Source organism: Pleurodeles waltl, chromosome 1_2, assembly GCF_031143425.1.
Source record: "Pleurodeles waltl isolate 20211129_DDA chromosome 1_2, aPleWal1.hap1.20221129, whole genome shotgun sequence".
In the NCBI taxonomy this organism is placed as follows: domain Eukaryota; kingdom Metazoa; phylum Chordata; class Amphibia; order Caudata; family Salamandridae; genus Pleurodeles; species Pleurodeles waltl.
The window spans coordinates 1,335,580,802-1,335,593,156 of record NC_090437.1 but is presented as its reverse complement, the minus strand read 5'-3'; the positions used below and the strand labels follow the sequence as shown (position 1 = coordinate 1,335,593,156).

Genomic DNA, 12,355 nt, shown 5'->3' with positions numbered 1-12,355 from the left:
GCCGCTGGAATTATGTGGCAGGAGAGGGCCAAATTATGCAGCAGGGTCCAGTACGTTATGCAGCAAGAAAAGACAAATAATGCAGTGTAGTAGTATTACTTAATTATTTTATCATTTTTAAACCCTGTCTGGGCATTGCTTGCACCTTATTTGTACTAGGTTAATACCCAAATATCGAACTAAGCACCAAAAAAGTGACAAGTCCAGGTTTGCAAATGGCCTTTCACTCCTCGCCAACATGTGTTGCTGTATTTTTAGTAACTTTTAAAGTGTTTGAGCTGCACATTTTTTTTTTAAATCTGCAGATTTTGCGGCAGATGATGAATTAGGTGGCAAATGCAATAAGCCCTTTAAGGGGTCTCTTTACTGACTTCTTTTCCAAATCTGAAATGAGTGTGGTGAGCTTAACTCAAAGTACCTGTAGGTATACTTAAAAAAAAGGGGACATTTAAAATTACCTAAAGAACCAAGGGCCAGATGTATTAAGGTATTTTGCATTCGCAAACGGTGCGAATGCCCGTTTGCGAATGCAAAAAGTCCGTTCAGAATGTATGAAAGGCATTCTGAAGGCAATTTTAAGGAATCGCTAAAATAGCGATTCCTTAAAATTGCGACCCTGTTTAGAGAGTCGCAAATTGCGGCTCTCTAAATAAGAAATCGTAAATAAGGATTCCTTATTTGCGATTTCTTAGCACATGTATGAAGCCATTCCTTAATGCGATTTGGGCATTTAGGAATCGCTATTTACCACCAGGCTGAACCTGGCGGTAACCATGTGCAAATGTTAAAAATGCATTTAAAATGCATTTTTAAAATGTACATGTAAAGCACACATGCCCTTTTGGCATGTGTGCACCTTACATGTCCCCCCCAAAAAATTTGGGGTGCAGCAGAGGGGGCCTTAGGCCCCCAGCACCCTGGGGTTTTGCATTTCCAAAATTGCGATTTCTGGTTCAGAAATCGCAATTTTGGAAATGCAAAAAATTCGCAGATATGGGCCAACAGGCCCATAGGTGTGAATGGGGCTGGTATCGCAATTTGCGATTCAGTGATAGCATTTGCGATTTTTAAGAAATCGCTATTACAGATCCGCAAATGTGATACATGGCACTTTGCAAGTCGGTAATAGCTTTTTCTTAAAAATACCTATTTCCGAATCGCAAAAGGCCTTGGTGATACATCTGGCCCCAAGAATTGTTCTAGTACCATTTATTTGTTGCCCGTAGTCAAGCAAGTATCTGTGCCACATATGACCTGGAATTAAAAGAACAAACACAAGTGTTTCCTTCTTTCTTTCTTTCAATCTTTCTTTCCGTCTTCTTTTTTCCTTCACTTTTTTATAATTCGTTCTATCCAGCCTTCATATATACTTCTTTCTTTTATTCTTCCTCCCTTTGTTCCTTTATTAGATCCTTCTTTATTTTTCGTTCTTTCTTTGGTCTTTCTTGCATTCTTTTTTTCTGTAATTTCTCTCTTTCCTTCTTTGTTACATTCTTTTTACCTACTTTGTTTCATTCTTTTCTTTCTTTCCTTCTTTCTCACATTTTTTTGCCTACTTTGTTTCATTCTTTTCTTTCTTTCCTTCTTTCTCACTTTTTTTGCCTACTTTGTTTCATTCTTTTCTTTCTTTCCTTCTTTCTCACATTCTTTTTGCCTACTTTGTTTCATTCTTTTCTTTCTTTCCTTCTTTCTCACATTCCTTTTGCCTACTTTTTTCATTCCTTTCAAACTTTCCTTATTTCTTACCTTGTTTTGCCTAACTTGTTTAATTTTCTTTCTTTCCTACACTTTTTTATTATTCTTTCTATTCTGCCTTCATATATACTTCTTTCTTTTATTCTTCCTCCTTTTGTTCCTTTATTAGATCCTTCTTTATTTTTCGTTCTTTCTTTGGTCTTTCTTGCATTCTTTTTTTCTGTAATTTCTCTCTTTCCTTCTTTGTTACATTCTTTTTACCTACTTTGTTTCATTCTTTTCTTTCTTTCCTTCTTTCTCACATTTTTTTGCCTACTTTGTTTCATTCTTTTCTTTCTTTCCTCTTTCTCACTTTTTTTGCCTACTTTGTTTCATTCTTTTCTTTCTTTCCTCCTTTCTCACATTCTTTTTGCCTATTTTGTTTCATTCTTTTCTTTCTTTCCTTCTTTCCCACATTCCTTTTGCCTACTTTTTTCATTCTTTTCTTTCTTTCCCTATTTCTTACATTGTTTTGCCTAACTTGTTTAATTTTCTTTCTAACTATTTTTGCCTACTTTGTGTCAATATTTTCTTTCCTTCTTTCCTTCTCTCCTTCTTTGCTTCTTTCTTTATTGCTTGCCTTGTTGCTCACTTGCAAGAGGCTGGCTTCCAATGCCAAAATAATTGTATTTTTCAGGTCTGTGTTAGTCAAGACCTTTTGATTTTACTAAAATTATGTGCATAAAAGTTACCTCGGGGGGTTTTCAGCCAGACTTCATCAATTAATGGTTCTATGTGAGAAAATTGGGTTATTGGTTGAGGGGTGTGAGCCCTGGTCAAACAGCAGCCACAGTCCTCGTCAGGGTGAATCACAAAACGTCACTAAATTATCATGTGCTTAACCCTCTGATAGCTCAGCACAAAAGCAGTCAGGGTTACCTTTGAGGCAATGTGTAAAGTATTTATGCAGCACAAACACAGTAATAAAGTGACATAACAACACAAGAATAATCCCACAGCAATGTGGAAAAATCAAGTACGTTTTAATAAATTATTTTACACCAAAACTGGAAAAATCCAATCAGTAGAACTGAAATAATGAACTTTAATTTAAAAGTTTAATGAGGGAAAATAACCCCTAAAAGATCAAATTGCTAACAGCCACAAGACTGGAGCAAAGTTGAAAGGTATGGCCAACCTTGATGGAGAGCATGTCGCATAAACAAAGTGGAATGTGCCTGGTCTCTGCTTACCTTCGGACTTAGAAGAAATTTTACAAAGAAATGTCAGACGATAAAGTTTGGTTGGGCAGACAGCTGGCAGTGTCCGAGCTGGAAGAGTCATACTCAAGGAGCCACTGGACGAAGTCATGGTGAAGATTCCTACATTCTGACTTAGGCCCTCATTACGATCTTGGCGGACGGGGCTACTCCATCACAAACATGTCGGATATCCCGGCCGCCGTATTAAGATTCCATTATGTCTTATGGAGATTGTAATACAGAGGACGGAATACCCGTCCCACTTGTGACGGAGTATTTTATCCTCCAAGATCGTAATCAGGCCCTTAGTCTCTTTTTTCGGAGGTTGAAAGTATCCAGCAGGACAAAGCTGCAGGCTGTAGCCAACCAGGGCGAAAAAAATTAAGTGTCAAGTTTTGGACTTGGGCTATCTGGGCAAATTTAGCAACACTTCTAAGGGTCCAGGACTGGAGAAGCACCACTTGGAGGGTCAGGACTCTTTAGGCAGAGTCCACGTGCAGGTTCAAGATGGTTGGACCTTTTTTTTCCTTGAGGTTGCAATCTGGAGATCATCCAGCTAGCCCTTGTAGTTACTCTGGAAGTCCTGGGATCAAGAAGAAGACCAGAGTAAAGCAGCAGGCCCGACATCTGGGAACCCGGCTTTAGGCAGCAGAGCTATCCTTCTTGGTGCAGCAAAAGTAGTCCTTTTGAAGTGCACAGTAGGCAAATCCCTGAGAGACCTTCCACAAATCCAGAAAGTGAACTAAAGAGTGGGTTTGAGGGTTCTATTTTTATACCTGGTTTCCCCTTCGAAGTGGGAGGAACTTCTGGAGGCTTCTCTTCACAGACCTGTCTGGAATTGCCTGCATCCCTGCCCTGACTCCAGTCTGTCTGCAGGCACAATATTGTAGTATGAAGTCGGTGGTATGAAAAAAGGGCATAGTCTTTTGAAGTGCAATTGGGCTGTTCACAGACCTGCCCCACCAACTCTCCCTCCTTCCTGAGATGGAGGGTGTCCTAAAATCCAACTTTACCATGAAAGAGGATTCTGAATTACAATTCTTTAGACACCAAACATGACTTCCCACCTACTCTTAATCAAAGTTATAATTTAATAAATGTAATAAGGTAACCCAATGTTATCTTTTAGGAGAGGTAGGCCTCACAGTACTGAAAAATGAATTTATGAGTTTTTCACTTCCAGGACATGTAAAACTTGAAAAGTAAATGTCCAACTTTTCAATGACAATGCACTCTGTACTATGGGCTATCTAGGGCTTACTTTAAGGGTGACTTATAAGTGATAAAAAGGAATTTTGGAGTTTATGGCTTGGCAAGGGGATTATTTTGCCAAGTGGAACTGGCAGTTTAAAACTGCACACTCAGTTTTTAATGGCAGGCCTGGGACAGGTTTTAAAGGGCTACTTAAGTTGGTGGCACGATATGTGCTGCAGGCCCAATGGCAGCATTTAATTTACCAGCCCTGGGTATATATGTTGTACCATTTGACTAGGGACTTATAAGTAGATTAAATGTGGTCAGCCAAATATACTATAGTGAGCACTGGCATGTTAGCACTAGTTAGCATTGATGAAGTGCACAGAGTCGTAAACGCCAACAAAAACTGTTTCAGAAAACAGGAGGGGTGACGGTACAAAGTTTGGGGGTGACCCAGCAGGGTCTAAAATATGTCATTCACATTCGTCTTCCACCAACTCCCACATGTATCAAGGGGTAATGTGCCAGCCCACTGCAGCCCTTGCAGGACTTCTCTCTGAGTTACAGAATGCTGCCCTTTCACAAGGATCACATCCACCCACAAGGTTGATCCCTTCAGTGCCAGGGAGCAGAGAGTATTGCAGTAATATGTGGTTTTCTTCCAGCACACATAGAAGAGGAAAAATTAGGAGAAATAAAGTAATTTCCCCTCGTTACGCCTCTGCTGGGGAGGCGTAGGCTTTTGACACATTCCCAGATTTACAAATCCGTGTAAATCTGGGAATGTGGCAAATTCCATAGGTTTTGTGTGAGAACAGCCACTGCAATGCACATGGAACGCCTCTTTGATGCAGAGTAAGGCAACACAGCGACTTGCATTGTGTCGCCTTACTCCATATCTACAAGGCCATGAAAAGCCACGCAAAGTGGCCTTGTGTGGCCTTGTAGATATAGCCCTGCAGCCTGCTCTTCTGGTGCTTCAAAGAAGTGACGCACAACCACTTGTAAATATGCCCCTTAGAGACGTTACCTTTTCCTAAACAGGCTGTTGGCTTTAAAGAGCACAGTGTTCATTTGTGTGCTGGGCAGTGGTGAGCTCTTGGGATGGCGCAATGGTACTAAGTGGATGGTGGGTTGGGTGTTCCCTGTACATTGTATTTTGGAGGTGTGTGAATGGATGCTTAATGAGCCTGTGACAGCTGCATGGGACTGTGGCTTGGCCTGTGGGTCCTGAGTGGGTGCCTAGGTGCTGCCAATGTTTAACAGTGCAGTAGACCACAAAACAAGCATTGGCAAAGTCAGTACTTCAGTTCAATGTCGTAAGACAGTAAACCTGATATGCATGCATTAGCATATTAGAGCCATGTCTACTGTCTTTGCCAGTGCTTGTTTTCATGGTATTCCAGTACTTGTACTTTTGACATTTTCTTTATAACATCGTGTTCCTGAATGCATCACATAAACAATAGTGGACTGTTTAAGAATGTACCACTCTTTCTGCTTCTCTTAACTGGCAGTCAAATGTCAAACACGAGGTATTAAATATTGGCACAAACACACACAGAAGGGTTTGTGGCTGTGGGAGCGAGGATGCACTTTAAATTAGAAGCCATGCCTGCTGGCTTTGCATGTGCTTGTTCAACATTCACTGCATGGTGCAGCACGGGACAGGGAGGTGGGACAGCACATTAATGGCCCCATGGACCTCACAGGACACATCTAAACTAGGGGCACCTCATCAGAAGGAGTGAATGTGTGAACCTGAAGACGTTTATGGCTTCCTGTAGTGTCCACCTCTGGTATAAGAATGTAAACCATTAAGAAGCCTCCGGCACAGATGCACCACATCTCTTCAGGTACAGCAGGCCACATGCAGACAAGACGTAGAACCAGCAACCAATCACACTGCTCTCCACGCCACTGCCCACCGAGGTGAGTGTTGCACAAACACAGCACATTGTGCAGCACAAAATACATAGCAGGAATATGTCCCATTGTGAGTTGTCACATTACTCCCGAGATCTTTGCGACGTTAGTGCCTCGGAAAACCACAGCCCGAGGAAGATTCTTCTCCCACAACACTGCCAAGACCTGGAACACCCTCCCCACCCACATCAGGCAATCCCCCACCCTGCCACAGTTCAGGAAGGACCTCAAGGCCTGGCCCTTTGATGGATCCTCAGCACACCCCACTCCCCCTGTGCCCTGAGACCCTCACGGGTGAGTAGCCATGCTTTGCAAATCCCTGATTGATTTATTGATTGAAAGGCCGGTAGGGCTGGGGTGAAATTGTGCCCCAATTATTTGGCTTTCAATTACATAATCTGCACCACATGCTTTTATGGTCCCGTCTGCCTTGGCAATAGACACAGAATCTGTCTTAATGTAACTGTCACTTTGTGAAGTGAGCGGACTGCACATTTTCCTTCCATCCTCCAAGAGAGCATCAATCAATCAGAGATTTGTAGAGCGCAGCTAATCACCCTTAGGGTCTCTAGACAAATGCACAGAGCCAAGGCACTAAGCAATAGGGTCAGTGGTTCAATTAGTTGTGATAATTTAAATTGATGTGCCAAGTAGTAGTGATGCAAGTATGGGATGCACAATTCTCAGGGTGTGGTGTGAATGATTTCAGCCTCGGGTGACCCTCCCTGTGCGACTGTTTTATGTCACTGTCTATTTGTGACAGAAGGGGTTCGCGGATTACGAGATGTAACACCCTGCGAAGTGAATTAAAGCAGCAGGCCGGGAGCATCCCAACTACCAGGCCGGGTGTAGCTTTGTGTGTGGGTGTGTGGGGGTGGGGGGAGTTTGTGGTGTGTCGCTCTCCAAATCAATGCATTCTTGGCTTGGTAGTTGGAGTCTGGATGCTATGTCTGTGTTGGGTTTTCTCATTGTGCACCAAGAATAAAAGACAAAACAGTGACCTTCGATGTAGAACCCAAGAGGGAGACAGAGATACCCCTTTGGAGGCTGAATTTGAAAATGTGGAGCCGGAAAACTTAAAAATTAATGCTGGCTTCCCTTTTTGTCCGAATTGTGACATTTTGATCAGTAGGAAGCTTTTGACCGAGTATGAACACAATTTCTGAGCAAGTAGATACATGCAGACATATGAATTTATGTTGAAACATGAAAACACTCATACCACACAGTGACAGCTTCAATTAACCACAGCACTCGTAGCATCAGTGCAAGCTTCCATCAAATACAGAAGAAGCACAGCACTCGCACCAGTAGTGCAAGCTTCCATCAAATACAGAACAATCACAGCACTGGCAGCATCAGTGCAAGCTTCCATCAAATACAGAACAATCACAGCACTCGCAGCATCGGTGCAAGCTTCCATCAAATACAGAACAATCACAGCACTCGCAGCATCGGTGCAAGCTTCCATCAAATACAGAACAATCACAGCACTCGGAGCATCAGTGCGAGCTTTCATCAAATACAGAAGAAGCACAGCACTCGCACCAGTAATGCAAGCTTCCATCAAATACAGAACAATCACAGCACTCGCAGCATCAGTGCAAGCTTCCATCAAATACAGAACAATCACAGCACTCGCAGCATCGGTGCAAGCTTCCATCAAATACAAACCAATCACAGCACTCGCAGCATCGGTGCAAGCTTCCATCAAATACAGAACAATCACAGCACTCGCAGCATCAGTGCGAGCTTTCATCAAATACAGAAGAAGCACAGAACTTGCACCAGAAGTGCAAGCTTTCATCAAATACATAGAACACAGCACTCGCAGTATCACTGGAAGCTTCATCAAATACAGAACAATCACAGCACTCGCAGCATCGGTGCAAGCTTCAGTCAAACACAGAACAACCACAGCACTCGTAGCATCGGTGCAAGCTTCAATTAAATACAGAACATCGACAGCACTCGTAGTATCGGTGCAAGCTTCCATCAAATACAGAACAATCACAGCACTCGCAGCATTGGTGCAAGCTTCCATCAAATACAGAAAAATCACAGCACTCGCAGCATCGGTGCAAGCTTCCATCAAATACAGAACAATCACAGCACTCGCAGCATCGGTGCAAGCTTCCATCAAATACAGAACAATCACAGCACGCGCAGCATCGGTGCAAGCTTCCATCAAATACAGAAGAAGCACAGCACTCGCAGCATCAGTGCAAGCTTCCATCAAATACAGAACAATCACAGCACTCCCAGCATCAGTGCAAGCTTCCATCAAATGCAGAAGAAGCACAACACTTGCACTAGTAGTGCAAGCTTTCATCAAATACGGAGAACACAGCACTCGCAGCATTAGTGCAAGCTTCTGTTAAATACAGAGCAATCACAGCACTTGCAGTATCAGTACAGGCTTCCAATAAAGACAGAATGAGCACAGCACTTGCAGCAGTAGAGCAAGCGTTCATTAAGTACAGGACAAGCACAGCACTCACAGCATTAGTGCAAGCTTCCATCAAATACAGAACAAGGACAGCACTTGCTGCATCAGTGCAAGCTTCCAATAAATACAGAACAAGTACAGCACTCGCATCATCAGTGCAAGCTTCCATCAAATACAGAACAAGTACAGCACTCGCAGCTTCAGTGCAAGCTTCCATCAAATACAGAACAAGGACAGCACTTGCATCATCAGTGCAAGCTTCCAATAAATACAGAACAAGTACAGCACTCGCATCATCAGTGCAAGCTTCCATCAAATACAAAACAAGGACAGCACTCGCAGCATCAGTGCAAGCTTCCATCAAATACAGAACAAGGACAGCACTCGCAGCATCAGTGCAAGCTTCCATCAAATACAGAACAAGGACAGCACTCGCAGCATCAGTGCAAGCTTCCATCAAATACAGAAGAAGCACAACACTTGCACTAGTAGTGCAAGCTTTCATCAAATACGGAGAACACAGCACTCGCAGCATTAGTGCAAGCTTCTGTTAAATACAGAACAAGGACAGCACTCGCAGCATCAGTGCAAGCTTCCATCAAATACAGAACAAGGACAGCACTTGCATTATCAGTGCAAGCTTCCAATAAATACAGAACAAGGACAGCACTCGCATCATCAGTGCAAGCTTCCACCAAATACAGATCAAGGACAGCACTCGCAGCATCAGTGCAAGCTTCCATTGTAGACATTATGCTGAACATTAGAGCAAGTTTCCATCAAACACAGAACAAGGACAGCACTCGCAGCATCAGTGCAAGCTTCCATTAAATACAGAACAAGTGGCGAACCCACAGCAGCTTCCATTAAACACAGAACAAGGACAGCACTCGCAGCATTAGTGCAAGCTTCCATTATAGACATTATAGACATTATGCTGAACATTAGAGCAAGCTTCCATTGAATATAGAACAAGCGTAGGAGGGGCAGAGTTTAAATGAGAATAGTCGTACCAGCAATGGCAACAGTTAAGAACTGACTTTGAAATGGGTACTTAGTGGGCCCTGTACTCATATCCTTAACTAATTTTCTGCTTCTTCTAGGTGCTAATTTTCAAGGCTTTATTTTTCATCTATCGCTGTTGTATAGCGCCTACTGCTATCTGAGGTGCATTTGGTAGATTCAGTTTGTGGACGGGTGTTTCTGATAGTGCACAATTAACAGCTCTGGAGTTGAGACTGAAAGTTCTGCAAATTTCTTACAGTTTCAGTCTATGGGTCTCAAGGTGTTCAGAACAGACTCATCCAATCCTTGGCCCCTCTGCAGTGCAAAATGAAACTTGAAGAGGCACCCCTTGCAAAGTCACTAGAGGGGGCACCATTCCCACTGGACGCAGTCAGGAGACTGCTGCCCATGCACAGTGTACTGTGCTGCGGGGGGCCCTGGAGCTCACCACTCCCCCACACCGCAGGGGCTGCAGGGGCCTTTGTTACGCCACTACCTCTCTGCGGAGTGCACAGTCATGCACGTGGCAATTGCAATCAGCATTCTATGGGAAAGTGAGGAAAAGAGGAATTCACAGCTGCTGAAATATCGAAAGTGTCAGAAATTTAGAAAATAGTGTCTGTATCAGGGGCACAAATATCAGGACTTTAACTGGTGCAGTGGAATCGTGGCCAGGAGGTGGGAGGGGTCCCTGCCTACCCTGCTCTTGCTTCAGTTTATGTAACTGCTGGCCCAATCTTTTATATTTTTGGTTAGCACCTGGCTGGGGTTTGGACCTGTGGCTTCTCTTCTTCAGTCAGTGGTACAACGAATGAGGCACAGAAGTGTGGTTGCAGTTTCTGAGGATGTCAATTCCAGGGCCACTGGAATTATGCGATTGTGCAGCTACTGTGATTTTTGCACAATTAGAGATTTGCCATTTTTGCCACACAATCCATCATGTTTCCAGCTCAAACAGTTCAAAAGTTACAAAAAATGCAGTGACGCATGTTTTGTGCGGTGGAAGGCCCTTTGCAAAGCTGGAATGGTCACCTTTCTGTTGCTTATTGTTCTATTTGGGCATTAAATTGGTAGTAATGAGGTTCAACCAAGGCGCAGACAGTGTTACCAGGTTTTAAAATGACCAAATAATGAAGTAATACTATTGCAAAATGTGCTGCATTTTGCCACATTGTTTGCCTTTTCTTGCCGCATCATTTACTCAGCCCTGCCACATAATTTGGCCCTCCTCTGCCGCATAACTCCAGTATCTCTGGTCAAGACCCACTGAACCTGAATTATAACTATACTTTGCTGCCCATCCAATAGCCGTGGGCCGTTTTACTTGCTGGCACCAGGGCCTATGGAGAGTGCTGCACCAACGGCCGAAAGAGCTTCAGGGCACCAAATCACTTTAGAGCAGTGTTTCCCACCCTGTGGTCCGGGGACCACTAGGGCTCGGCGAAGCCTCCTCAGGGGGTCCGCGACTGCTTAGAAAATTCAATAATAATAACAGATCAATAAAGTGTATATAAATAAAGTGGCTAAATATACAATTGAAAATTTTAAAAAATACTGTCGCAAAGGCTCTCATTCTTCTAATGAGACTACTGGATTTTGAACAGTAGAAGCGCCTGCAGTGTGTTGAGACTGAGTCTGGCCTTCTACAGGTGATACCTGTCGCTCTAACCCGGGCTTTGCTCCGGCTAACTGGCAGTGCCTCATCTCTACCCAAGAGCAGGGATGATTGGGCAGCAGAGCGCATGACAAAATTGACTCCTCAAGGAAATCGTAGTTACTCAGATCTCATCTGTTTCTCTCAATTGTATTAGTCTCACATGTACAAGGACAAACAGAGCCAGTATAAGTTTCAGTAAAGTTTTTAATGAAGCAACTGTATCTTAGCTAATAAAACATGTACTGCAATAACCAGGATGATAAAGCTGGACAAGATTAAAATGGTAACAAGGAATGTAAAGCATAAGATTAACGCTACCATGCTGTCACTAGTATCGATAGACTAATTCCTACCTAGGCTATATTAGAGCACAGCATGTTAAGCTCTAATTCTGCCCTTCATGTTCCCCTGGGAAGACATCATCCCCCATACCTGAGCAAAGGTCTGAAGTCTCCATAAGCAGCTGTAGCAAGGCGCTCAGCAATCAGCATACAGTCGTGGTCCTCTGGCTGGAATCTTCCTCCAACGTGTGAGGGACAGGGAAGTGTTTTTATAATATAACAGCTGATGTTCTGAGAAAATGTCCCTATGTAAGGATGTGTGTTTTCTATGAACACCAGAGACAAACTGTTACCACATTTTACTGGCAATCTATCTTGCTGCAGCCTTGAGAAAAGCACAGAGTGTACACAATGTTCTGTTTAAGAACGCAGTGCTGCCCTAGGCAAAGAACAGCTAGATAGCGAAAAAATAAAACAAGTCTGCAAAATGTGGCTATTGTTAAAATAATAAACAAGGCTAAATAAAATGTATCTAGGTTACAGTGCACAGCGGCAGGCCTGGTGTGCAAAAAATAAGTGCATGGAGCTATAACTAAAATGACTACAAAACAATACTGTGTACATCAAGGAATTTGAAATTGGAGCAAAAATTAAATTAGTATCCTCAGATTGATTTGGGGGAGCAGTCCGGGTGCATCAAACAGAATATATAGTATGGACAATGTGTGGCTTCAATTAAAATTATAAAAGCTCATCCTTCCTATTAAACTTAATGTTTTTTTTCTTCTTTTTAATATTTCTTTGCAAATTAAATTTTTTTTAAACAAAATGTGTTATCCTTTGTGTATGTGTTTGATGAATGCTTGTTTCCCTGCTTTTTGTTTATTGTTTTGGGCTTCAAACA

At 42.9% G+C, this 12,355-nt stretch overlaps 1 protein-coding gene across 2 annotated transcripts in view; it reads right to left on the bottom strand.

The window, feature by feature from the left end:
• The window catches only part of LOC138251898 (long-chain-fatty-acid--CoA ligase ACSBG2-like), a 239,873-nt gene extending 228,118 nt beyond the window's left edge, over positions 1-11,755 (bottom strand). Inside the window, exon 1 of one of the 2 annotated variants that reach the window (XM_069205688.1) lies at positions 11,603-11,755. In XM_069205688.1, coding sequence (XP_069061789.1) covers positions 11,603-11,627 — 25 coding nt within the window. In that variant the 5' untranslated portion in view covers positions 11,628-11,755. The remainder of the gene's footprint in view (positions 1-11,602) is intronic. The other variant, XM_069205689.1, reaches the window with a different exon arrangement.
• Positions 11,756-12,355: the final 600 nt, after the last annotated feature.